The 27129-nt window shown below is 46.2% G+C and overlaps 1 protein-coding gene across 1 annotated transcript in view; it reads right to left on the bottom strand.

The window, feature by feature from the left end:
- Positions 1 to 2868: 2868 nt before the first annotated feature.
- The window catches only part of XRCC1 (DNA repair protein XRCC1), a 56279-nt gene continuing 32018 nt past the window's right edge, over positions 2869 to 27129 (bottom strand). The window contains exons 8-9 of the mRNA XM_068385488.1: positions 5962 to 6083; positions 2869 to 3011 (exon numbers count right to left, since the gene is read on the bottom strand). Of these exons, the coding sequence (XP_068241589.1) occupies positions 2926 to 3011; positions 5962 to 6083 (208 nt within the window). The 3' untranslated portion in view covers positions 2869 to 2925. The remainder of the gene's footprint in view (positions 3012 to 5961; positions 6084 to 27129) is intronic.

Here is a 27129-nt window from a genome sequence, read left to right on the forward strand (position 1 = left end):
CAATTCTACCCTTCATTAAAAGGTAGTAATTGCGAAATCAGTCGTATAATGCAAGCTCATTAATACCAGCAAAAAACAGAAAACATATTTTAAGATAAAAAAATCAGTGGCTGGGAAAGACTAAACACTAGTTCATATAACTACGTTTTCAATCTCTCACCGCACATAGCCTGGGGACGAGAATAAAAAACTAAAACGTTTTATCCTTCCTCCCCGTACAGAGACTAGGGACGAGAGTAACTCGAGAACAACGTTACCCGTTTGAACGGAACGTTTTCTCTCCTCTCTCTCCCTCCGTCTCTATCTCTCTCTCTCTCTTTCTCTCTTGATTTCGCACCTAAGAGAAGAGCCCAATTATACTTCGTCAAAAAAACATGTTATTTGACTAAAGGAAAAAACTGAAAGGTTTTTCAATTAAAAAGTTCCTTTAAAATACAATTTAAAACATTTAAGCTAAGAAAGAATGAACAAAACGTCAGAATCGATTTACTCTTACTGCAAAGTGAAACCGTGATACACTCTCTCTCTATCGTAACGATAGAGCGCATGTTGAACGTCCTGAACGTCAACAACTGCGTAGCATAAATAAACTAAACGTTAGTTCATCTTTGAAAACAGTACGAAGTCTATCAAAGAAATTCTTTCATAAAATATTACATTTAAAAAGTTTTAAATCCTTAGCTCTTTAAAAGCTAATTACGATATAAAGGGCTCAACGTTGATTAACTTCGGTTTCCAAGTTAGGACCGCCTACTCTCAGGAAAGGTCTATATAAACAAAAACATTAAAATTATTTTTATATGTTTATAATAAATGGAAAGTTAATCGAAGAGGCCTAATAAAGGCGGAGAGATATAAAATATATAGAGGAAAATCTATAACGTGATATAATTACTAAAAGCCTAAACACACTTCCGTCTAAGGGAAGGGTCGGCCATTTAAAAGTGAAAGAAAGTCCATACTCTCTTTGTCACCATAATTTAATCTATCCAAAACGAGTTCAAGATTTAAGATGAAGATAAAACACCTGCATAGCGAAAGCTCAAAACTAGAATAAAGTACTTCACCAATTAGTTGTGAAAAAACTCCAGTTTAGCAACAGCGAGTAAGTACGTCTTGTCGATAGCTCGACAGAGAGAAAATTGAGTCTTTGTTTACATTGAGTACTGGGTATCTGGACGACAGATGGCGCTGTTGGGCACACCCGCAACCTGTGTAGCGATCGCTGGCGAGTTTTTACCGTAGAGTTGTCTGTCGGGCAACAGAGTTGCAGCTATATAATCACCGGCTAAGTTAAATATTGAAAATTGATTTATGGAAAATGTCCTCATGGGGCTTCTCAGACCAATCATAAGTTATATGGCGCAACATTAAGAGCAGATCGTAAAAAAATTTCTTTATAGAAGCTTCTGTGTCGTGACTAAAGTGGAAATATTTATGGAAATCATTCAGGATGCAAAATATATATATAAAAAAAAAAAATCCTTATGTGCAAATGATGATTAGCTCCGCCCATACGGGAGATAGGAACAATACAACATCCAGACGAGAGAGGAACAAGATAAGAAACCAGAAGTTGGACAGAGCCAAGTTCCGATTTTAAATAATTACTCTTCAAATCTTAAATAAAAAAAAGTCTATGCTCAGCAATTATACAAACACCAAGGCACTTCCCCCAATTTTGGGGGGTAGCCGACATCAAATAAATGAAACGAAAAAAGGGGACCTTTCCTCTCTATGTTCCTCCCAGCCTGACGAGGGACTCAGCCGAGTTCGGCTGGTACTACTAGGGTGCCACAGCCCACCCTCCCCCGTTATCCACCACAGATGAAGCTTCATAATGCTGAATTCCCAACTGCTGCTACCTCTGAGGCAACGGAGGAAGCAGCAGGGCCTACCGGAACTGCGTCACAATCGCTTGCCATTCATTCCTATTTCTAGCATGCTCTCTTGCCTCTCTCACATCTATCCTCCTATCACCCAGAGCTTTCTTCACTCCATCCATCCACCCAAACTTTGGCCTTCCTCTTGTACTTCTCCCATCAACTCTTGCATTCATCACCTTCTTTAGCAGACAGCCATTTTCCATTCTCTCAACATGGCCAAACCACCTCAACACATTCATATCCACTCTAGCTGCTAACTCATTTCTTACACCTGTTCTCACCCTCACTACTTCGTTCCTAACCCTACCTACTTGAGATACACCAGCCATACTCCTTAGACATTTCATTCTTCTGTTCTGTTCTCAGCAATCATGAAAAAATAAAACTATTTCAGAAATAAATATCAAATGTTTACTGCAAAAATTTAACAGCCTTTCACCAAACCTTGTTTATAAGAGATGAACTTTAGCTAAAAATATATACATAAAATTATATAAACAGAAATCACATATCATCATAATGAAATAAGTTCAATCAATTCTAGTACAGTATATTCTAAAATAAGTTGGTGATTGTAAGTAGGTACTGTTGTCCTAATCCATGTATGCAAAATATGTGTTTTATATAATGAGTTTAATGATCCTTTTAAAAGTACTATGAGTGTCATAAAATGGAGGGTGTGATCACTGAACTCTGTTATAAGTGACGTGTCCCTAGAATCATAAGGTGATGTGTTTGACAGTATATTTCCATCACAGTGGAGAAATCCACAAACCTAAAACTTCAGCATATTGTTACAACAACATTGCATCTTACTTGCAAAGGGTTAGTCAGTACCATTTGAGCACTCTTGAGATAAGCTACTCATCTGAGAGTATCGGCTGTACAGTGTATTCACGAACCTTTTTGTAATAAAGTTAAAAAAACCCATGTTCCGATGTCTCATTATCCGTTGACATGGGACACTGTTAATAGGTCTTAAGAATAGATGTAATGAAAACTTTTTTTGACAAATATAGAATCTTTAACAATATAAAACCTACGTACAAACTAACCTTTCAATTTCATCATCTGTGTCTTCATCGTCACTGTATACCTCATTACTTTCTTTTTCATATATAGACTCTGAAAAAAATTTAAATATGAGAATGAACTGAAAGAAAAAACTGGATAATAATTTCAGTTTAATCAAGAATTAAGATTAATCCTCGATTATGACTAAAATCTGCAGGAAAATATGATAATATTGATACTGTAAGGTATTCCTTGCCTTTACATTTATTCCACTTTCACAACCTAAGTAAGACAATTGTGTTATTGAACTTTGATGATAACTACTATCTTCTGCTTGCATTAACCTTCAGTATTGTAGCTTTTCAAAATTATCTTCCTGGTTGCCAGGGATGTACTAACTTCTCTGATATCTTCTTAACAAAGGTTCTCTGAGATCATGAAAGGGTCCAATGGGTACTACATCCTGAAACCCTAAAGACTGGAGAAGGAAAAGAGGTATGATAAGTCGGTGGTTGCCCTATCCCATTGGATAGAAGGTAGATGACCACTGGGATAGGAAGTAGGCATCCCTGGTCAAACATAATAACAGTCCTCTAAAACTATATTGAGCACTAACTTATTATATGAATTAAACATCATATGAACTTGTAGAGAAATCGTTCCATTGTTTCTATCCTATTCGGCAGGAACCATTGATTAAAAGTAGTAGTAACATGCCTGGCAATAGCCAACGAGGCGGAAAATGGATGATAAGCCAGAGAAACAATGAATCTAGTTCAGTAAAGCTGTTTATTTGTTGGAGTAACTTATTGGGGTGATGCCATGGCCTTGTCACACTCCTTGCTGGTATATCTTACTGTCCCCTACAGGGCCACATTAGTGATGAAGTCATTGATAGCAGTGGCCATGGGTAAGTTAAAGACACAGTTTATGAGGGGTCATACTTAATACAGATGCAGTGGCCATGGGGGAAGTTAAAGTTTATGGTGGTCGTACTTACTACAGATGCATTTGTGCTTGGCAGGAAAAGCTTTCTCCTAAGATTTTGGACGCTGCTCCAAATGAAAAGGTACTGTACACCAAATTGAGAATTTTTCTGAGGGAACCCTACTTCTGCATGGCAAAGTTCATATCACAGTCCTTGCCAGAATTCTGAACGAATATAACATGGTTTTTGACAAATTATATTGTGTTCCAAAAGTAGATGTCGAGAGCATCTTAGGCGTGAAAGGAGTCTTTGATAGCTTGACACGAGTGTTCAGGATGATGGGCTGTAAATTAGGTAGTTTTTTACCGGTTTCATTGGATCAAAGATCATTTCTGTAAATGACAGTGGTTTCCTCTTCTTCCTCTTTGAAGATATAGAAGTTATGGCCAGAGATGCATCACTCAAAGAGAGTGCATGATTATTCATAAAAGGACAACACTAATCCTGATACACAGAACTGGCAACTTAATTCTATTTGAGCTTCAATCAAAGGGATAATAGATAAGATGAATGCACAAAAAATATACAAAATAAAGCAATAATGCCTAACATAAGCAAAGCCCAAAAGTCAAAATTGTAGAGCTAGCAGTTAGTATGCAGAAAAATTCCAAAAAAAAAAAAAATCACTATTACTCTGAAAAATCACGTTTTTGAAGTAATTTATATTTTTCTTAATTATACAAACCTGATTCCTTTAATTATTCTAAAAATTTGTGATTTGTTCTTACACAAATACAGTATAACCCTTTGTCCTCTAAGTGGAGACTTATCCTCAGGAGAGAGGAAGTTCCTATAACCAAATTGGCTGTTTACAATCCTGGGATGTATTAGGACACTTGGACCTGTAAAAGGGTTAAGTGATGACTCCTGGGAAAAGGGCTGCATTCTCCAAAATCGAAGAGTTTTTCAACGCAAGGGTCTCCTGTTACAAAGCGGAAAGTATCAGTATTTCTCTTCGAGGACCCAGTTTGCTCACTAGTTGCAGACTAATGCACTAAGTAGGTCAAAGACTCAAACCCATAAACTTCTTTCTCTCCAGGTTTAACATGTCCTGAGAAGTCGGTAAGTATACTACAACTCCTAACCAGTAGTCAATGCATAAAGTTCATGGAAGTAGCTTCTATGGTAGCAGACTCACACAACGTAGTTCTCTCCCTCTTGAGTCTCTTTACAGGGGTCCCTGGCGTCAGCATCGTAACTGTCAATCAAAAGAGAGTGGAGTCGACATTCTCAGGGACATAAAATCGTTGCTGTCGAGAGAGTGCAGGAGACAGGATCTTGTTCGATTGGTTTGACAGTTGCAAATTCCTTGGACCAGTGATCTGGGAATTTATGCCATCTAGAACCACACATGGAAGCTCCAACTAAGACAGCTCTAAAGCGGACTTTGATATTTGAGGGGCACTGAAACCCCGACCAATGGACGTCATCACCTCCTTGTTGGGGTCAAGGTTACCTACCCAAGGTCATTAAACTCTTAGATGAGTCAATACCTTCACAAATGTCAACTCTTGTCTCGGGATTCTTCGTCTTCGGCAAGTGAGGGTCCAGAGTCGGGTGCCATAGGGTCACTGTAGTACCGAGACGATTTCTCTCCCACGAAATACAAGATTTCAATTTGTTCCTCAGATAGATCCATTTTCTTCATGTGCTCCCATTCCAGCCCTGTTATTGTTGTTAGGTGGTGGTATGTTCCCTTGCTTTACTAGGGGCATTAGTGTATTGAATGGAAATAAAATGGGAGATTTCTTAATTTTAAGAGATAACGTTGACATTCCAAGCTTCCACAGATGAAAGCGATATGAACATAAGGACAGATTCATAGAAATAAACAGGCATATAAAAGACTAGTGAGGCTTTGATGATACAAATAACATTTAAAAACTGATTCCAATTTTCAGCAACAACATGCCTGTCATATACTGCTAATTTCTGATATAAAACTAAAGGCACAGAAATAAATTTATAATTTTTTAAGTTTGTTTATTATGACATCATATTCTAACTTGAAAAATTCTTAAAATATGACATTTATTCAAACAGAAACACAATAAAGCATCACACATACAGTACCTTCAGTATCAGTATCTACTGAACCAGACGCAGGCTTCTGTTTCTCTTCCTTTGGTAACAATTCCTCGGCCCAAATTTCATCTTCACTCTCTTTTGCATTGTCCTGCTTGGGAAGTGCATACCTAAGGGATAGTGAAGGATGAAACTCAACCAGGTAATAAACATTTTTTTGATGATAAACACAAAAACTGATTTACTGAATAATAAATTTCATTTCTATAATCACCCAAATTCCACATTGCTTTCGACTGCTGTTTTCTTTCCTTTCAATATACCCTAATATGTCTAGTAAGCAAAGAGACTTAACGTCATCTGCCAACAATAATTTGCTACAATTGTTATATCGTTTTCTTTGGTCTCAAAGTTGTAAAAATTTCCTATCCTCTTGATGCCACTAGTCAATTGGGAGAAGGGTGGGCTACTAAATGATCTACGGTCCATCAGCGTTGAAGATCAAGCCTTCGAATACCTAAAAGACTACTTAGTTGGTAGATATTACTGTGTACAAATTGGAAACTCTTATTCCTCATATGAACCCTTAAACAGAGGGGTACCCCAGGGGAGTGTACTTGGCCCAATCTTATTCTGCATCAATACTATTGGTCTATCGAAAATGCTACAAAGGTATGGCGTGAAGTTTAAACTATTTGCAGATGACACACAATTTTACTTCCCCATAAATGATATACATGACACTACTAAAACTAAACCGAATCCTTGATAGTGTTAGAGAATGGATGACATTTAAACAACTAAAATTAAATAGGAACAAAACTGAATTCATGGTGGTGGACAAGAGAAACAGCGTGAGAAACTTGGGTGATATTCAAATGAACATAAATAATGACTCTAGTAAAGTTTGAGATCTAGGTGTATTTCTTGACTGTAACCTGTCTCTAAATGCCCAAATAAATAATGTAATAAAAACTGCTGGTTATCATCTAAGAAATATTGCGTTTATAAAAAAGTACCTGGACGAAAATTCTGTAAAGAAACTTGTGATAAACTGTGTTATTACCAGGATTGACAACTGTAACTATCTACTACAATTTACCAAAAATGCAACTTAAGAAATTACAAAACATAATAAACAGAGGAGCAAGACTGATAAAAGGTGTCCCACTTAGAGAAAAGATCATCCCTATACTAATTGATTTACACTGGCTGCCGTTTAAAGCGAAAATTGAATTTAAAATATGTACAATAATACCCCATGTTATCAAAACCGGGCGTCCAAAATACTTAAGAGAATTGCTACACATTTCGCAGCCAACAAATCGTGTCGACACAAGAATAGTTACAGATGGCTTCAAACTATTGGCACCTAGATATATGTCTACTGTAGGCTCCAGAGCTTTTAAATATGCGGCCCCGAGATTATATAATAAGCTCCCACGAATCATTCCAATGATTGAAGACGATAAGGCTTTCAAGAGGAAACTGATGACTTTCTTATTTCATGAGTCTCTTGACAGTGACGATTTAACAGTAAATGAACAATATGCGATATGAAACGTTAAATACTCTGAATGAACAGGGTAAAACGACACTGGAGGTCCTGTAGAGAGTGGGGTTCCCCTGCTGTATGGGACCAAAAAAGCAGCCATCAAAGTAAAGTAAGTAAGTATGAACATCAAATAAGGAAATGAAAAATATGACAAATTCGTAGATAATTTGTATTTTTCCTAACTATGCAAACCTTGGCTATTCACACGGGGTAATTACTACGGCGTAGCTGAATGACGAGCCATTAGAATTTTAACGAGGGTGTACTACCCCACCGCTAGCTAGCGGGGGTAGGGAGGGGTAGCTTGCTAACCCCCCCCACCCCCCCACACACACACTAGTGAATGCTTCACTTTGCTTAGAGGTAGGACTTATCCCGGGGGACAGGGCGGGCAAATATGTGTAAATAGCTAAGGTTTGTATAGTTAGGAAAAATACAAATTATCTACGAATTTGTCATTTGTTCCGTAATTGAAATACAAACCACGCTATCTACAGGGAGTGACTCAACCCTTAGGAAGGGCGGTAAGTCCCTGCCATACTGGCTTTGGCTTTGCCCGGGGACTCCATATTCGAGTGTGTAAGTACTCGGGAAATAAGGAGTCCCTGCGCCTCGCTTGCATGCTGTGAAACTGCTGCAGCCTACATAAGATGTGTGTGAAGGTGAAGAAGTGGAGTACTCATCCTAGGAAGTTGACCTGGAGTTCTTCAAATGGAATTCTAGGCTAGGACTCTCCTAATACCACCTCGTCAGGGTATGGGGACATGACAGTACTGTATTACACTTAATACTAGGAACACAAGGAAGCATGGTTTACCTGCAGAGGTTTGAGGTCAACTGTGCAGAGAACCCAGGATGCTGCTTTCTCCAAGGGAGGAGAGGATGAAGAAAAGAATAAGGGCCAGACAGATCTTTTCATTCACGCAGACTAAAACCGGGTAACAATGCCCTCAACCTTCTGCTACTTGTCCGTTAAGGAGCCTGAGGTTAGACCAGCTGTTGTGCAGCCACCACAGGGCCGATAGAGAACGTATCGAGCCTCCTGTGTGTCACGTCTTGCAGGTAGTGGGCTGTGAAGGTGGTCTGACGCTTCCACACCCCAGCTTGCAGGACCTGCGTCACTGAATAATTTTTCTTGAAGGCCAGGGACGTAGCTATGCCCCTGACATCATGTGCTCTAGGGCAACGTGACGGAGAAGGGTCAGGATTCAAGGCCAGGTGTATTACTTTGCGAATCCAGGCCGAGATGGTATTCCTGGTGACCCTCCTCTTCGTTTTCCCAGTGCTCACGAACAAGGCTTGCAACTGGGGACGAACTGCATCTGTTCTTTTAAGATACAACCTCAGACTCCTTACTGGGCACAGTAGGAGATGGTCTGGGTCATCTGTTACAGAACGAAGACTCGAAACCTGGAAAGAGTCGAACCGAGGATCCGGAACTCCCGGGTTCTGAGTCTTGGCAACAAACTCAGGGACGAACCTGAACGTTACCTCCCCCCATCCCCTTGAATGGGCGATGTCGTACGAGAGACCATGCAATTCGCTGACTCGCTTGACCGAAGCCAACACTAACAGGAACACCGTCTTCCAGGTAAGGTGGCGATCTGAAGCCTGGCATAATGGTTCGTAGGGAGGTCTCTTCAGAGACCTGAGAACTCGAACCACGTTCCATGGAGGTCTCACTTCCGACTGAGGGCAGGTAAGTTCATAACTTCGTATGAGAAGAGAAAGTTCCAGCGAGGAAGAAATGTCCACTCCTTTAAGCCTGAAGGCTAGACTTAAGGCTGAGCGATAGCCTTTCACTGCCGAGACTGAAAGGCGCATTTCCTCCCGCAAATACACGAGGAACTCCGCTATTGCTGGAATAGTGGCATCGAGTGGAGAGATACCCCTTCCACGACACCAACCACAGAAGACTCGCCACTTCGCCTGGTAGACCCCTGCGGATGACTTGCGCAGGTGTCCAGACATCCTGTTCGCAACTTGTTGCAAAAATCCTCTCTCAGTGAGGAGCTGCTGGATAGTCTCCAGGCGTGAAGTCGAAGCGAAGCTACGGCTTTGTGGAAGATGTTGGCGTGTGGTTGTTTGAGTAGCTCGTGACGTGGAGGAAGTTCTTTCGGAATCTCCGTAAGGAGTTACAGAAGGTCCGGGAACCATTCTGCATGATGCCATAGCGGAGCTATCAGGGTCATTGATAGATTGACCGATATTCTGGTCTTGTTGAGCATCCTCCTCATCAGACAGAACGGGGGAAAGGCGTACACATCGATGTTGTCCCACCGTTGTTGGAAGGCATCTTGCCAGAGAGCCTTGGGGTCCGGGACTGGGGAGCAGTACAGCGGGAGCTTGAAGTTCAATGCTGTAGCGAACAGATCCACAGTCGGGGAACCCCACAAAGTCAGGACTTTGTTGGCTACTTGAGGATCCAGAGACCACTCGGTACTCACTATTTGCGTCGCTCTGCTCAGACTGTCGGCAAGCACATTCCTTTTGCCTGGAATGAAGCGAGCCGCTAGTGTGATCGAGTGGACTTCGGACCATCTCAGTATCTCTACTGCAAGATGGGATAGCTGTTCTGAAAAGGTACCTCCCTGCTTGTTGATATAAGCCACCACCGTGGTGTTGTCGCTCATCACCACCACAGAGTGACCCGCCATGACTTGGTGGAACTTCTGAAGTGCCAGGAACACGGCCTTCATTTCTAGCAGGTTTATGTGAAGGTACTTTTCTGATTCTGACCACAGGCCTGAGGCCCTGTGGTTCAGAACGTGGGCCCCCCACCCTTTCTTTGATGCGTCCGAAAACAACATCAAATCCGGGGGAAGGACGAGAAGATCCACTCCCTTTCGTAGGTTCTCGTCTGCCACCCACCACTGGAGGTCTGTCTGTTCCGCATGACCCAGAGGGATCAAAGTGTCCGGGGAATCGTGTATTTGATTCCACCGAGACTTGAGTCGCCACTGGAGAAATCTCATTCTGAGGCGACCGTTGGGAACCAGACGGGCCAGGGAGGAGAGATGGCCGAGGAGACGTAACCACGCTTGGGCTGGAAGTTCTTCTCGTTTGAGGAAAGGCCTTGCGACCTTCCTCAACCTTGCTATCCTGTCGTCTGATGGGAAGGCTTTGTGGAGATTGGTGTCTATGACCATGCCTAGGTATACTAGTTTCTGAGAGGGCTGCAGAGAGGACTTCTCGAGATTTACCATGATCCCTAGATCTTGACAAAGTTCGAGAAGCTTGTCTCGGTGGCGAAGAAGGGTTGCCTCCGAGTCCGCTAGGATCAGACAGTCGTCCAGATAACGAAGGAGACGGATGCCGATCCTGCGAGCCCACGATGATATCAGGGTGAACACTCTGGTGAACACCTGAGGGGCTGTGGAGAGACCAAAGCACAGCACCTTGAACTGGTAGATCTTGTCGTCTAGGCAAAATCTTAAGTACTTCCTTGAAGACGGATGGACTGGGATCTGGAAGTACGCGTCCTTCAGGTCTAGTGTGCACATGAAGTCTTGTGGTCTCACTGCAAGTCTGACCATGACGGCCGTCTCCATGCTGAACGGAGTCTGTTTGACAAACCCATTCAGGGTTGACTGGTCTCCAGCCTTCAGACGCCTTCTTTACAAGAAAGAGTCTACTGTAGAAGCTTGGGGACCCGTCCACTACCTCTTGGAGAGCGTCCTTCTTCAACATGGTCTGGACTTCTGCCCGGAGGGCCTACCCCCTTACTGATCCCATAGTAAGGGAGCTCAATGACACTAGATTCGCTGTCAGGGGAGGTAGAGATGCTATGAATGGGACGCGATAACCCTGACCGATCACGGAAATCGTCCAGGTATCTGCCCCGAGTTGCTGCCACCTTGTCGTGCAACTTTGTAGGCATCCCCCCACTGGTGGACATGCAGGGGGACTGCCAATCCTAGCGTTTATGGCCTCGGCCGTTTCCTCTAGGATTTCTACCTCCCCTGGAGGACTTTTTGCTCCTTCTGCTCCTGGCAGGAAAGGGCTTAGACACCTTCGGCTTTGCTGCTGTCGTCTTCTTTGTGTCCTTAGCTGGACGGGGCTGTTGGGCTGCTGGAGGTTTGTAGTGTCTCGATGTCAGGGCCCTATGGATGAGGGAGTCCTGGTTGGACTTCCTCCACCTCTCAGCAGTTAGCTCCACGTCCTTAGGCTCAAACAAGCTCTTACCGAGCACGGAAGAGTGTCTGAGCCTGCTAACGTCGGAACTGGGAACCTTCTGGTGGAATCTCTCAGCCACTGCGTCCCGTCGTTTGAGAATCGTGTCGGCCCACAAGCTCGAGACTTGGTGGGCCAGAAACTCGATGGTCCGCATGCCTGAGAGCAAGAATGTCTCCAGTACCTTCCTGGTGCTTTCTTTGGACAGATCCTCAGACCGCAACAGGATGCCCAGAGACCCCAGCCAGATGTCAAGCCACGAAGTTGCCTGCATGGCACACTTCGCCACCTTCTGGCTTAGGATCTCAGTAGCCGAATAGGACACGTGCCGGTTGGAGAGTCTCTCTAGAGGGACTCCCCCAGTGAGTTCTTCCACAGAGTGGTGAACTGGAAGACCCAAACAAGTCTCCTCTAGGATCTCAAAATACCTCCTCTGATGGACTCGAGGAGGAGGGAGGAGCTTGTTACCGGCGCTGGATCTACTGGAGGAGGCAAGCTCAGAGAGCTGGCCCTCGACCTTGTCTCTGGCACTCTTCATCCCTTGTGACAAGGGCAAAGCTGCACTGGCCCTAGAGGGTTTCTGGGTGCCGTAGACTCGGTCCAAGACCATGTCCTTACCCTCACGAGGAGGAATCTCTGGGTCTGGAATCCCGGTGAGGTTCCTCATGAGGGTCAGAACTTTCCAAAATGCATGTTTTGACACTTGGTGCTCTACTCCTGAAGGACTGGCAGCAAAGTCTCCTAACCCCAGTGGCTCTTCCTGGGGGGACTCGTGGACATTCTCCGAAGGTCTAGCTGGCTCCTGTCTGATCCTTGCCGAAGACTTAGGAATAGTCTTGAAGTCCTTCGGTTCCCTCCTGGGAGGGATACAGGACTCTAGTAACGATGGATGCAGGCTCTTTTCCACCCCTGTTCGAGAAGACTTCTCAGGAAGAGGCGGAGTTTCCCCCATTGGTGCGATGGGGGAACGGTCCGGGTCGTCCGACTCTCCTGAGGGTGGGTAATCCTCATCCGTAGGGGAGGGAGAGAAAGTCTGGGGGGGGAGAAGGAGCCTTGCGCAAGGATTTGCGAGGAGACAGGATAGCCCTCGGAGAAGTCTCCACGGAGGGGACTCCTCTCTTCCTCTTCAGGGGGGAGGAAGCTGCCACTGATTTGTGACCTAAGTCAGAGAGCACAGGCTTCATAGCCTACATAAGAGCTCTGACTATGGTCCTGAACCAGGGCTGCTGGCTGACAGTCGTGCTGTCAGACATTCCCTCTGGAGAGAAGGGGATCATTTCCATCCCTTGAAGGAGTCGACAAACGAGGGTTCGCCTGAAGAGAAGCTGAAATAAGAGTCCTTAGACCTGTCCGGAAACCGCCCCTCCTCCGGCGAGTGTGCTGTTCTGTGCTTGTGGGGAGGGGAACGAGACGAAGACCTGTCAGCCTGACGACGATCGCGCGATGAGCCCTGTCCTGGGTCGCGCGCGAAAGGATCGTGCGCAGTAGGAATTTCGTGCGGGCGCGTAGGCGCGCAGGAGATGGCGCAGGCGCGTGTAGGAGATAGCGAGGGTGTGTGGCGCGCAGGAGCTAGATCGTGACGCGGGGTTGAAGCCTGGATGCGAGGGCGCGCAGTAACCTGATGCGGTACTGTCGGGCGCGATTGCGCAGTAGCGCCTGGGTGCGTATCTGGAAATACTGGGCGAAGGGGCGATTGCGTAGCCTCGTGATAGCGTGAGGGTGGGTCTGAGCGTCGGCACGCAGGTGAGCGTTGCGCTGTCTGTGCAGGTATGTTAATCTGAGGCGACCGTGGGCGCGCAGGGGATCGTGGGCGCGCAGGTGTGCGCTGCTGCGATGGGCGTGCAGGGAGCGCAATTGGATTAGGGAGTGCAGGGCGCGCAATCGGATTAGGGTGCACAGGTGTGCGCTGTTGAGTTGGGGTCGCCTCGCGAGCAACTGGAACATGGTGCGCCACTGGAGGTGCGCGTACAGGATTGCGCAGTCTAGATGGAGAGTCCAGGGGTACCTGTGAGCGCCCGTGCGCTAACTTAGGAACCTCCTGGACTGCGCGCTGAATTGTAGAAGCGCACTGGCGCGAGGGTGATCGCGTGTGCGCTGTATCAGGAACTGCGCGCGATGGGCGTGCTTCGTGCCTAACTCCAGAAGTGCGCTGAGAGACTAGAGGCACCTGTGAGCGCCTATGCGCTAACCTAGGAGCCTCTTGGACTGTGCGCGACGTGACAGGAACTGGTAGGTGCTGGAGCGCAGGTGAACGCGTGCGCGCTAGATCAGGAACTGCTGGTGGGCGCTGGCGCGCAGTAGGTAGTGGGCGCGCAGGGAAACCCTGGCGCGTAACAGGAACAGGTTCGCGCACGCGCGCAGGTGAGCGTTGTAGCGCTAAGTCTGGAATGGCAGCAGCAGCATGATGGCGCGCAGGTTTAACCTGGCGCATAAGGGTTTGAGGCGCAGTTTTGCGCTCAAGTCCTTTATGCCCCGAAGGGACCGATGCCTGCGCAATGACAGGTTTAGATGGCGCGTACTGCGCATCAGCATCTTTAAAGGGTGACGGCAGGTCAGTAGGTCTGGAGGGAGACTGGTCACAGGGTCCCGAAGGACAACCTTCCTCCGAAGGGGATCGCGAAAGATCTCCGGAGAGGTCTAAGGTGGTAGCTGGCAGGAACGGTGAACGGTAAGTCGTCTCATCCGCAGAGGACTGCGGGGATGAAGATCCGAAGAGGCGCCTCCTAACTCCCTTGTGAGGAGAAGGAAGACCTCTACGGCGAAGGGGAGGACGAGCCTTCCGCCTTATACGCCCACGAGGGGCCGTGGGATCAGCAAGCTGACCGTCGTAAGGCCTCCGCAGAGGAGTCTCTGTAAGTGAACTCCCCCGAGGGGGAGAATCACCGGCAGGAGAGACCGTAGGACTTAGTTCCTCCCTCGAAGGATGGTCGGAGGGGGAACCTAAGCCTTCAGCTACCTCAGCAACAACAGGCAGAGGAGTTTGACTAGACACACCCGATGCCTCCGTTACAACAACGTCCACGACAGACAGAGGATCCATCCCTGTTGTGGTCGGCAATTGTTCAACAGCTGCACCTAGTTTGATCATATCAAACAGGGCTTCCCTGGAGGGCGAACCCTGAAGCCCCAAGGAAGCCCAAAGCTGTAATAAATCATTGTTATTAACAGACAAATCAATATTTATATCCTCCTCCGGGGGAGGAGGGGCAGCTGCCTTGCTATGGGAGGCAACTACCTCTCCCGCACCCCGGGATCGGTCAACAGCAGTACGGTCTACGCTACCACTCGCCGGCCTCTCGGAAGAAACCGCTCGAGTGGGAGCTTCGGAGGAGGAAAGGGCTACGGAAGAAGTAGTCTTGGAATTTTCTCTTTTCAAAGAAGCCTCTGAAGGAGAAATATCCCTTTTAGACTTTTTCTTCCGGCGCCGGGCAAACCTCTCCCACTGGGAGATAGACCACTCCCTACATTCAATACATACATTACCGCTATCACACCGTTGGCCCTTACAATGAGGACACAAGGTGTGGGGATCAGTGTCGACCGCCGACATAAAAGTCCCACAAGGGCGGACAGGTAATCCAGGACACGTACGCATATTCAATAATAGAGGCCAACTTCAAACACACTCTGTAGGAAAAGAGAAAGCAAAACAGATTAATGGCAGTCAAGAGAGGGTGAGCGCAGACAGGTCTGATCGCCACCCGAGCCAAAAGCAAAGTGGAGCATTCACTAGTGTGTGTGAGGGGGGAGGGTAGCAAGCTACCCCTCCCTACCCCCCACCAACTAGCAGTGGGGTAGTAAACCCTCGTTAAAATTCTAATGGCTCGTCATTCAGCTAGGCCGAAGTAATTACCCCATGTAAATAGCGTGGTTTGTATTTCAGTTACGGAACAATTTATTATTGAAATTTGGCTTATTTTTATCAACCTCCCCTGATGTTTAAATTGCTGACTCCCACACACTACTGGTGGTGGGTAACCAATGAAGGAAAGAGAATGGGCATTTCATTTCTCAAAATTAATCAAATAATGTCCTAAACTTACCTGTAGTCTAGGTATTCGGGTACCCTAAACTCCAGATTGACTTTTCTAAGTACCTGTATTACCTCATCACCTAATTACCCATTTATATAACAACAAAATTAATTCCATAGAACTACATAACTTACAAAACCAATGAATTAAATTTGATTGGTTACTAGACCACAGCCCTAAAAGCATGTCTACAAAACTAACAAATTAAATACACAATGTTATTAGACCACCTTCCCAGCAGCCACTATAGGCCTCAAAGCCCAAATATTGTGACACATAAACCAGGACTCTTTTTAAGGTATTAAGCGAATACAGATTTAGGATGCAACGGAGCTGCTTCTAAAATCCTTTCAAAAGAAAAATTCTAACAAAAATTTTGAGATGTAGTTGTACAGTACTTTATATGGGATGAACCCTAAAATCTAATCCTTTCATGAATATTTGGATTTAATTCTTTTCAGCTTTTATGACAAAACACTAATACTGAATGAAATTGCATTCTTGGATAGAGGTTGGATTGTAATTCTAATACCACAAAATAAATTAGGCACATTACTTCTAATGGCCATAGAGTCGGCCAAAAAATGTAGAATGGCTCTTACCAGTCAACGAAAATTATCCCTAGAACTAAAATGCAGAATTTTGTTTGTAGAAAAGGTATATGAAAAAATTGCCTTGAATTAATTTTTAGCTATGAAATAAGATAAAAAGGATAAAATCATCTTATGATTACCAAAGGATACTTTACTGTAAAAGATGCTGCTTGTAGTTTACCAAGTCTTTTCCTGATGCCAGTCAACAGAAATATGATATTTTAATTATAAAATAAATTTTTGAATATACTTACCCGGTGAATATATAATAGCTGAGCCTCCGGCGGCTCGACAGAAAAACACACAAAAACTCGCGAGCGATCGCTATGAAGGTTGCGGGTGTGCCCACTAGCGCCAACTATCGGCCAGATACCCCATATACATGTAAACAGACCCAATTTTTCTCATCCCGCTGGGTCTCTATCGGGGAGGAAGGGGGGGCCTTTAATTTATATATTCACCGGGTAAGTATATTCAAAAATTTATTTTATAATTAAAATATCATTTTTAAATATTTAACTTAGCCGGTGAATATATAATAGCTGATTCACACCCATGGTGGTGGGTAGAGACCAGAGTTAATTAAGTTTACAGCGTATATGCTTAGAGTTTTTGACAGTTATATCATAACAAAACCCAAATATATAAAGGTACCTGGTAAGGAAGTTGACTTAGACGATTACTCTGCCTTATTAGTCTGTCTTCCTCACGAAGCCCAGCGATCCTCTTAGGATGCTGAAAGACTCCCAGGAGCTGAAGTATTAAGGGCTGCAACCCATACAACAGGACCTCATCAAACCCCTAATCTGGGCGCTCTCAAGAAATGACATTTGACCACCCGCCAAATCAAAAAAGGCTGCGAAAGGCTTCTTAGCCTTCCGTACAATCCAATTAAAAAAAAAAAATTTCAAGAGCAGATTAAAAGGATATTGGAATTAAGGGAATGTAGTGGTAGAACCCTTACCCACTACTGCATTCGCTGTAACGAATGGACCCAGTGTGTAGCAGTCCTCGTAAAGAGTCTGGACATCTTTAAAGTAAAATGACGCGAATACCGACTTGCTTCTCCAAACGGTCGCGTCCATAATACTTTGCAGAGATTTATTTTGCTTAAAGGCCACGGAAGTTGCTATAGCTCTTATTTCGTGCGTCTTAACCTTAAGCAAGTATCGGTCTTTTTCATTCAAGTGAGAATGAGCCTCTCGTATTAAAAGTCTGATAAAATATGACAAAGCATTCTTTGACATAGGCAATGATGGTTTCTTAACTGAGCACCATAATGCCTCAGATCCACCTCGTAAGGACTTAGTACGAGCTAAGTAGAACTTAAAAGTTCTAACTGGACACAGCACTCTTTCAAGTTCGTTGCTTACGATCTCTGACAGGCAAGGTATATCAAAAGACTTAGGCCAAGGACGAGAAGGCAGTTCAATTTTGGCCAGGAAACCAAGTTGAAGTGAACATGTGGCTTTTTCTGTAGAAAAGCCGATGTTCTTACTGAAGGCATGAATTTCACTGACCCTTTTAGCCGAAGCCAAGCACACTAGGAAAAGCGTCTTGAGGGTGAGATCCTTCAGGGAGGCTGAATGTAATGGCTCAAACCTGTCTGACATGAGGAACCTTAGGACCACGTCTAAGTTCCATCCAGGAGTTGCCAAACGACGTTCCTTAGAGGTCTCGAAAGACTTAAGGAGATCTTGGAGATCTTAATTGTTGGAAAGATCTAAGCCTCTATGACGAAAGACCGAAGCCAACATGCTCCTGTAGCCCTAAATCGTGGGAGCTGAGAGGGAGCGAACATTTCTCAGATGTAAAAGAAAATCTCCGATTGGGCTACAGAGGTACTGGAAGAGGACATAGATGCTGGCTTGCACCAATCTCGAAAGACTTCCCACTTCGACTGGTATACTCTGAAGGTAGAAGCTCTCCTAGCTCTCGCAATCGCACTGGCTGCCTCCTTCGAAAAGCCTCGAGCTCTTGAGAGTCTTTCGATAGTCTGAAGGCAGTCAGACGAAGCGCGGGGAGGCTTTGATGAACATTCTTTACGTGGGGCTGACGTAAGAGATCTACCCTTAGAGGAAGACTTCTTGGAATGTCTACCAGCCATTGAAGTACCTCGGTGAACCACTCTCTCGCGGGCCAGAGGGTAGCAACCAACGTCAACCCTGTCCCTTCGTGAGAGGCGAACTTCTGCAGTACCTTGTTGACTATCTTGAATGGTGGGAATGCATATAAGTCCAGAAGAGACCAATCCAGTAGAAACGCGTCTATGTGGATTGCTTCTGTATCTAGGACTGGAGAGCAATAGATTGGTAACCTTTTGGTCAACGAGGAGGCAAAGAGGTCTATGGTGGGTTGACCCCAAGTAGCCCAAAGACCCTTGCCCACGTCCTTGTGGAGGGTCCATTCCGTGGGTATCACCTGACCCCTCCGACTGAGACAGTCTGCCAAGACGTTCAAGTCCCCCTGGATGAATCTCGTCAACAGGGAGATGCCTCGATTTCTTGACCATAAGAGAAGGTCCCTTGGATCTCGAGCAGCGTGAAGGAGTGTGTGCCTCCTTGCTTGGAAATGTACGCCAAAGCTGTGGTGTTGTCTGAGTTAACCTCTACCACTTAGTTTCGAAGAAAGCTTTCGAATTTCATCAAGTCCAAGTGGACTGCTAATAGCTCCTTGCCGTTGATGTGCATGCTCCTCTGACATGAGGTCCACAGACCCGAGCATTCCCGACCGTACAGGGTCGCACCCCAACCCAAATCCGACGCGTCTGAGAACAACACGTGGTTTGGGTTCTTGACTGCTAGGGGTAGTCCCTCTCTCAGACTGATATTGCTGTCCCACCATTTCAGGCATGCCTTTACTGGTTCGGAGACTGGGAATGATACCGTCTCTAACGTCTTGTCCTAGTTCCAGTGAGAGGCTAGATGGAACTGGAGAGGCAGAAGGTGTAGTCTCCCTAGAGAGACAAACTGCTCCAGGGATGAGAGAGTCCCTACGAGACTGTTCCAACTCCTGACTGAACAAACGTTCTCTTTTCAGCATTAGTTGGACTTCGAGCAGGGCTTGTTCTATTCGGGTGGCAAACGGAAAAGCCCGAAAAAAACTGGACTGCGAATCTCCATCCCAAAATAAAGAATAATCTGGGATGGGATCAGTTGGGACTTTTAGGTTGACCAAAAGTCCCAATTCCCTGGCCAGACTCAACGTCCAATGTAGATCCTGCAGACAGCGAAGACTGGACGATGCTCTGAGAAGCCAGTCGTCCAAGTACAGGGAGGCTTGGATTCCCGATAGATGGAGGGATTTTGCCACATTCCTCATGAGCCTCGTAAACACGAGAGGAGCAGGACTGAGGCCAAAGCACAGGGCTCGAAACTGGTACCCCACATTCCTGTAAACAAACCTCAGAAACGGTTGGGAATCCAGGAATGTGGAAGTATGCCTCCTGAAGGTCGAGAGAGACCATCCAGTCGCCTTCCATTAATGCTGTCAAGACAGCCTGGTAGACTTCATCGTGAAGTTTGTCTTGACAATGAACACATTGAGCGCACTTGCCTCTTACGTACTCCTGCAGTGAACATGGCTGCCAGATCATTGGAGCCATCCCAGAGGGACTTGTTCCTGCAAAGAACGTGGCTGTCAGATTATTGGAGCCATCCCTGATAGCCTTGTTTATGCATGACATAATTGTACAGCAAAACTTCAAACGCTCGAAAAAAAAAAAAAAAAAAACTCCTAACAGGAGATGGTCTAGCTCTGAAGTCGACCATAAAATCTTGGAGCGTCTCATGGCCAGGCGCCAGGGAGAGTCTATGAGGTTTGAGAAGTCTATCTGGGCAGAGGCAGGAACTCCCAAGCCGAGAACTTCTCCCGTGTCATATCAGACTCTCGCTCTATAAGCCAGCTTAAAAGTAGGGAAAGCAAAGGCTGTCTCCCCCAAACTCCTCCTGGTGATTAACCAGTCGCCTAGCAAACGTAAAGCTCTCTTAGAAGAGCGAGAGAGCACTAGCTTAGAAAACAACGGCTTCGAAGTAGCTAGGCCTAGTGTAAACTCTGACGTTTAGGCGAACGAGGAGCAGCAGTTACAAAAAGATCCGGACAAAGATCCTTAAAAATCAGCATGATTTATTTAAAGTCCATAGAGGGCTGAGCAGCTTTAGGCTCCTCTCCGTCTGACAGAGTCCTCAAGGGAATATCAGTAGGAGGGGGATCAGCAACTTCCTCATCTGAAGGAACCTTGTCCGACAATTGCCGAGTCTCAAGCAAGGGAGAGACCTGCCGTGGTGGCAATGCTTGACAAGCAGAGTCCACACGCAAAGGAGCAACAGTAGCAGTCAAGGACGCTATGTCATGTAACTGCTTAAAGGACTGACCAGCAACAACAACAGGTGCGGGAGGACGCTCGACGTCAACTCGAGACTGCCTTGACTGCCTAGACTGAGCAGTCAAAACAACTCTTGACTGCGGTGCTTGACGCTCAACGTCAAAACAAGTCAACTATGCTGGTTGGTGAACGTCCTGAACGTCAACAAGAGCAAGCGGCAGCGGCTGAACGTCCACAAGCGGCTGAGAGTCAACACGGGACTGCATCGAGTGAGGCTCTACAAAACACGATTGACGTGACTTTGTAACGTCAATGTCAACAGGACGAGCAAAGGCTCGTTTGGGCGGCTGACGGCCAGGATCTCGATCAGCTAAGCGGCGAGGATCATCGTGAACCTGCTCAACAGAATAGTCCTCCATAAGAGAGGCAAGCTTATTCTGCATGTCTTGCCGTACAACCCATTTAGGATCAACGGGAATGGTTGCGGTAAGAGACGAGGGTAACGTCTGTGACTGCAAAACCTTGCCTACAATAAGACTCTCGGAGCCTGTGTTACGCTTTTGTTTAGGCGGCGAGCAGTCTTCCGATGACTGCATAGGGTCAGAGCTGTCCCAATGGCTACAACCAGGACGCTGGACCTGTCCTGAAAGGACTGACTTTCGCTTAAAGGGCCTCGAAACCTTGCTCCACGGTTTCTTACGCGAAAAGCCTTCGGATAACGAGGAGAAAATCGTCTCGCTCGTCTTATGGTAGGGGCGGTCTTGGTGAGACACGCCTGAAACCATAGAGGGAACGTCTGTTCGTTGATCAAGGCCTCTCGAACCCATAAGTCGTACGACATTACTTCTCCCCTGGGCTTGGGAGCTTGCAAGAGGTCTCGGACTAGGCGAACGACAGGCACGAACAGACGAACCCTCGGTCGCAACACTGATAACACTTTGCGCAATTATCACTATATCACTACGATTTTCTGTTTTGCACTTACTTCACTGAAATTGAATTTTTCAACAATTCACATTAGGCATGAATAAAACTGATTTCTACCTGAAGCACGCAATTCTACCCTCATCAAAAGGTTATAATTGCGAAATAAGTCGTATAATGTAAGCACATTAATACAAGCAAAAAACAGTAAACATATTAAGATAAAAAGATCAGTGGCTGGGAAGGAGACTAAACACTAGTTCATTCAAAACTACGTTTTCAATCTTTCACCGTACAGTGCCTTGGGACGAGAATAAAAATGTTATTTTTATTAATAAAATAAATTTTTGAATATACTTACCCGGTGATCATATAAGCTGTCAGCTCTGCTGCCCGACAGAAAAACCTAAGGACAAAATACGCCAGCGATCGCTATACAGGTAGGGGTGTACATCAACAGCGCCATCTGTCGAGCAGGTACTCAAGTACTCCATGTAAACACAGAACCAATTTTCTCCTCGGTCCACTGGGTCTCTATTGGGGAGGAAGGGAGGGTCCTTTAATATATGATCACCGGGTAAGTATATTCAAAAATTTATTTTATTAATAAAAATAACATTTTTCAATATTAAACTTAGCCGGTGATCATATAAGCTGATTCACACCCAGGGGGGTGGGTAGAGACCAGCATTACATGTTTACATTATTAAGAGCTAAGTATTTTGTATTTCATTTTAGCAGTTATTCAAAATAACAAACATAAAATAAATAAGTACCTGGTAAGGAAGTCGACTTGAACAATTACTCTGCCTTTTTAAGTACGTCTTCCTTACGGAGCCTCGCGATCCTCATAGGATGCTGTGCGACTCCTAGGAGCTGAAGTATCAAGGGTTGCAACCCATACTAAAGGACCTCATCAAAACCTCTAATCTAGGCGCTTCTCAAGAAAAGAATTTGACCACCCGCCAAATCAACCAGGATGCGAAAGGCTTCTTAGCCTTCCGGACAACCCAAAAACAACAATAAAAAACATTTCAAGAGAAAGATTAAAAAGGTTATGGAATTAGGGGAATGTAGTGGTTGAGCCCTCACCCACTACTGCACTCGCTGCTATGAATGGTCCCAGGGTGTAGCAGTTCTCGTAAAGAGACTGGACATCTTTAAGATAAAAAGACGCGAACACTGACTTGCTTCTCCAATAGGTTGCGTCCATTATACTCTGCAGAGATCTGTTTTGTTTGAAGGCCACTGAAGTTGCGACAGCTCTAACTTCATGTGTCCTTACCTTCAGCAAAGCATGGTCTTCCTCATTCAGATGGGAATGAGCTTCTCATATCAACAGTCTAATATAATAGGAAACTGCATTCTTCGACATAGGTAAAGAAGGTTTCTTAATAGCACACCATAAAGCTTCTGACTGTCCTCGTAAAGGTTTAGTTCGTTTTAAATAGAACTTAAGAGCTCTAACAGGGCACAAGGCTCTTTCTAGTTCATTTCCAACCAAATTAGAAAGGCTTGGAATATCGAACGATTTCGGCCAAGGACGAGAAGGTAGTTCGTTTTTGGCTAGAAAACCAAGCTGCAAAGAACATGTAGCCGTCTCAGATGAAAATCCGATGTTCCTGCTGAAGGCGTGTATCTCACTGACTCTTTTAGCTGTAGCTAAGCAGACGAGGAAAAGAGTCTTTAAAGTGAGATCTTTAAAGGAGGCTGATTGTAGCGGCTCGAACCTTTCTGACATAAGGAATCTTAGTACCCCGTCTAAATTCCAACCTGGTGTGGCCAAACGACGCTCCTTCGAGGTCTCAAAAGACTTAAGGAGGTCCTGTAGATCTTTGTTGTTGGAAAGATCTAAGCCTCTGTGACGGAAGACTGCTGCCAACATGCTTCTGTAACCCTTGATCGTGGGAGCTGAAAGAGATCTTTCCTTCCTCAGATATAAAAGGAAGTCAGCTATTTGAGTTACAGAGGTACTGGTTGAGGATACTGATACCGACTTGCACCAGCTTCGGAAGACTTCCCACTTCGACTGGTAGACTCTAAGAGTGGATGTCCTCCTTGCTCTAGCAATCGCCCTGGCTGCCTCCTTCGAAAAGCCTCTAGCTCTCGAGAGTCTTTCGATAGTCTGAAGGCAGTCAGACGAAGAGCGTGGAGGCTTGGGTGTACCTTCTTTACGTGTGGCTGACGCAGAAGGTCCACTCTTAGCGGAAGAGTTCTGGGAACGTCCACTAGCCATTGCAGTACCTCGGTGAACCATTCTCTCGCGGGCCAGAGGGGAGCAACCAACGTCAACCTTGTCCCTTCGTGAGAGGCGAACTTCTGCAGTACCTTGTTGACAATCTTGAACGGGGGGAATGCATAAAGGTCTAGATGGGACCAATCCAGTAGAAAGGCATCTATATGAACTGCTGCTGGGTCCGGGATTGGCGAGCAATAATTTGGGAGTCTCTTGGTCATTGAGGTTGCAAAGAGATCTATGGTAGGTTGGCCCCATGTGGCCCAAAGTCTCTTGCATACATTCTTGTGAAGGGTCCATTCTGTTGGGATGATTTGACCCTTCCGACTGAGGCGGTCCGCCATGACATTCATGTTGCCTTGAATGAACCTCGTTACTAGAGATAGGTTTAGATCTCTTGACCAGGTGAGGAGGTCCCTTGCGATCTCGTACAACTTCAGAGAATGGGTCCCTCCTTGCTTGGAGATGTACGCCAAGGCCGTGGTGTTGTCGGAGTTCACCTCCACCACCTTGCCTAGAAGGAGGGACTTGAAGCTTTTCAAGGCCAGATGAACTGCCAGTAGCTCCTTGCAGTTGATATGTAACGCTCTTTGCTCCGAGTTCCAGGTGCCCGAGCATTCCCGACCGTCTAATGTCGCACCCCAGCCCGTGTCCGATGCGTCCGAGAAGAGAACGTGGTTGGGGGTCTGAACAGTCAGTGGCAGACCCTCTCTGAGGTTGATGTTGTCCTTCCACCAGGTCAGTGATGACTTCATCTTCTCGGAAATAGGGATCGAGACCGCTTCTAGCGTCTTGTCCTTTCTCCAGTGAACAGCCAGGTGAAATTGAAGGGGACGGAGGTGCAGTCTCCCTAACGCAATGAACTGGTCCAGTGATGAAAGCGTCCCTATCAGACTCATCCACTGTCTGACTGAACATCGGTCCTTCATTAGCATGTTCTGGATGCATCCTTGGGCTTGACTTATTCTGGGGGCCGACGGAAAAGCCCGAAAAGCTTGACTGTGAATCTCCATCCCTAGGTACACTATAGTTTAGGATGGGACCAGTTGGGACTTTTCCATATTGACCAGGAGACCCAATTCCTTGGTCAGATCTAGAGTCCACTTTAGATTCTCCAGACAGCGACGACTGGAGGAAGCTCTTAAAAGCCAGTCGTCCAAATAGAGGGAGGCTCTGATGTCTGCTAAATGCAGGAATTTGGCAATATTCCTCATCAGTTTCGTAAAGACAAGAGGCGCCGTGCTTAGGCCAAAGCACAGGGCTTGAAATTGGTAGACAACCTTCCCGTAAACGAACCTTAGAAAAGGTTGGGAATCTGGGTGGATGGGGACGTGAAAGTAAGCGTCCTTGAGGTCTAAAGAGACCATCCAGTCTTCCTTCCTGACCGCTGCTAGAACAGACTTTGTCGTCTCCATGGCGAACGTCTGCTTGGTGACAAAGACATTCAGAGCACTGACGTCTAGCACCGGTCTCCACCCTCCTGTCTTCTTTACCACTAAGAAGAGACGGTTGTAGAAGCCCGGGGATTGATGGTCCCGGACTTTGACTACCGCTCCCTTTTCTAGTAAGAGAGACACCTCTTGCTTCAAAGCTAGTCGCTTGTCCTCCTCTCTGTACCTGGGAGAGAGGTCGATGGGAGTCGTTGCTAGAGGGGGCTTGCGCAAGAATGGGATCTTGTACCCCTCTCTGAGCAACTTCACAGATTGTGCATCTGCGCCCCTGTTCTCCCAGGACTGCCAGTAGTTCTTGAGTCTGGCTCCCACTGCTGTCTGAAGAAGGAGGCAGTCAGACTCTGCCTCTAAAGGACTTGGTACCTTTCTTCTTGCTCCCACGTTTCCCTTCGGCACGAGCACTTCCTCTGCTGGAGGCTCTGCCACGAAAGGGCGGAATAAATCTTGACGCTGGAGTATCCATCCTGGGTCTAGACACGGAAGGCAAAGGGGTGGCTTTGCGTGCAGATGACGCAACTAGGTCATGCGTGTCTTTTTGAATCAAGGAGGCAGCAATCTCCTTGATCAACTCCTCTGGGAAAAGGCACTTCGAGAGAGGAGCAAACATAAGCTCCGACCTCTGACATTGTGTTACTCCAGCTGACAAGAAGGAGCAAAGGTTTTCTCGTTTCTTGAGGACCCCGGAAACGAACGAAGCCGCAAGCTCACTGGAACCGTCCCGTATGGCCTTGTCCATGCAGGATATAATGAGCATGGAAGTTTCCTTGTCAGAAGGGGAGGTCTTCCTGCTCAACGCTCCCAAACACCAATCCAAAAAGTTAAACACTTCGAACGCTCTGAACACTCCTTTCATCAGATGATCTAAATCTGAAGGAGTCCAACAAATCTTGGAGCGTCTCATGGCCAGCCTGCGGGGAGAGTCTACTAGACTTGAGAAGTCGCCCTGGGCAGAGGCAGGAACTCCCAAGCCGAGAACTTCTCCCGTGGCATACCAGACGCTCGATCTGGAAGCGAGTTTCGCAGGGGGAAACAAGAATGCTGTCTTCCCCAGGTGCTTTTTGGACTGCATCCAATCTCCCAACACCCTTAAAGCTCTCTTGGACGAGCGGGCGAGGACGAGCTTCGTAAAGGCAGGCGCGGATGACTGCGTGCCTAAAGCGAACTCAGATGGAGGTGAGCGTGGGGCCGCAGAAACAAACTGATCGGGATACAAATCCTTGAACAGTGCAATTACTTTTCTAAAGTCCAAGGAGGGAGGCGTGGTCTTGGGTTCGTCGATGTCCGTGTGCGGGTCGTCAAGGTGTGCAGCGTCGTCATCATCAGAGAGTCCATCGTCTGAATGCTGAAGAGGAAGCGGCAAAGGAGTAGGCATTGGCTGGTCAGCTGAGTCCGGCAGCACGGGTGCATGCGTGACTGCACTGGACGCAATGTCATGGAACTGTTGGTCAGTCTGTGAGCAGGCAACAACCATAGCTGCGCGGGGGCGCAAAGCGTCTACTCCCGACTGTCTAGTCTGCTGTGGGCGAGTAGGGGTAACCACAGTGGGTTGCGGAGGTTGACGCACCGCGTCAAAACAAAACAACTTAGGTTGTTGTTGTTGTAACTCGCGAACGTCAACGGAGGGTTCCGTGCGTCGGCGAACGTCAACATGCGGCTGGCAGGGTACAGTGCGCATGGGTGGCGGGACTCTCACAGCTGGAGTGCGGGAGAAGGTAGCCTCAGCGTCAACTGGACGCACAACCGTGGTTGGTTGTAGGCTAACGGGTGCAGCGTCAACCTTCTCCGCACGAAAGTCCTGCATTAAAGATGACAACTGTGTCTGCATGGTCTGCAGCAAAGCCCACTTAGGGTCTACAGTAGCAGGTGCGGCAACAGACGGTGTTACTGCCTGTTGCGGTACCGCTTTGCCTCTCTTAGGAGGTGTGC

The sequence above is a fragment of the Palaemon carinicauda genome, chromosome 13 (genome assembly GCF_036898095.1).
Source record: "Palaemon carinicauda isolate YSFRI2023 chromosome 13, ASM3689809v2, whole genome shotgun sequence".
Taxonomy (NCBI): Eukaryota; Metazoa; Arthropoda; class Malacostraca; order Decapoda; family Palaemonidae; genus Palaemon; species Palaemon carinicauda.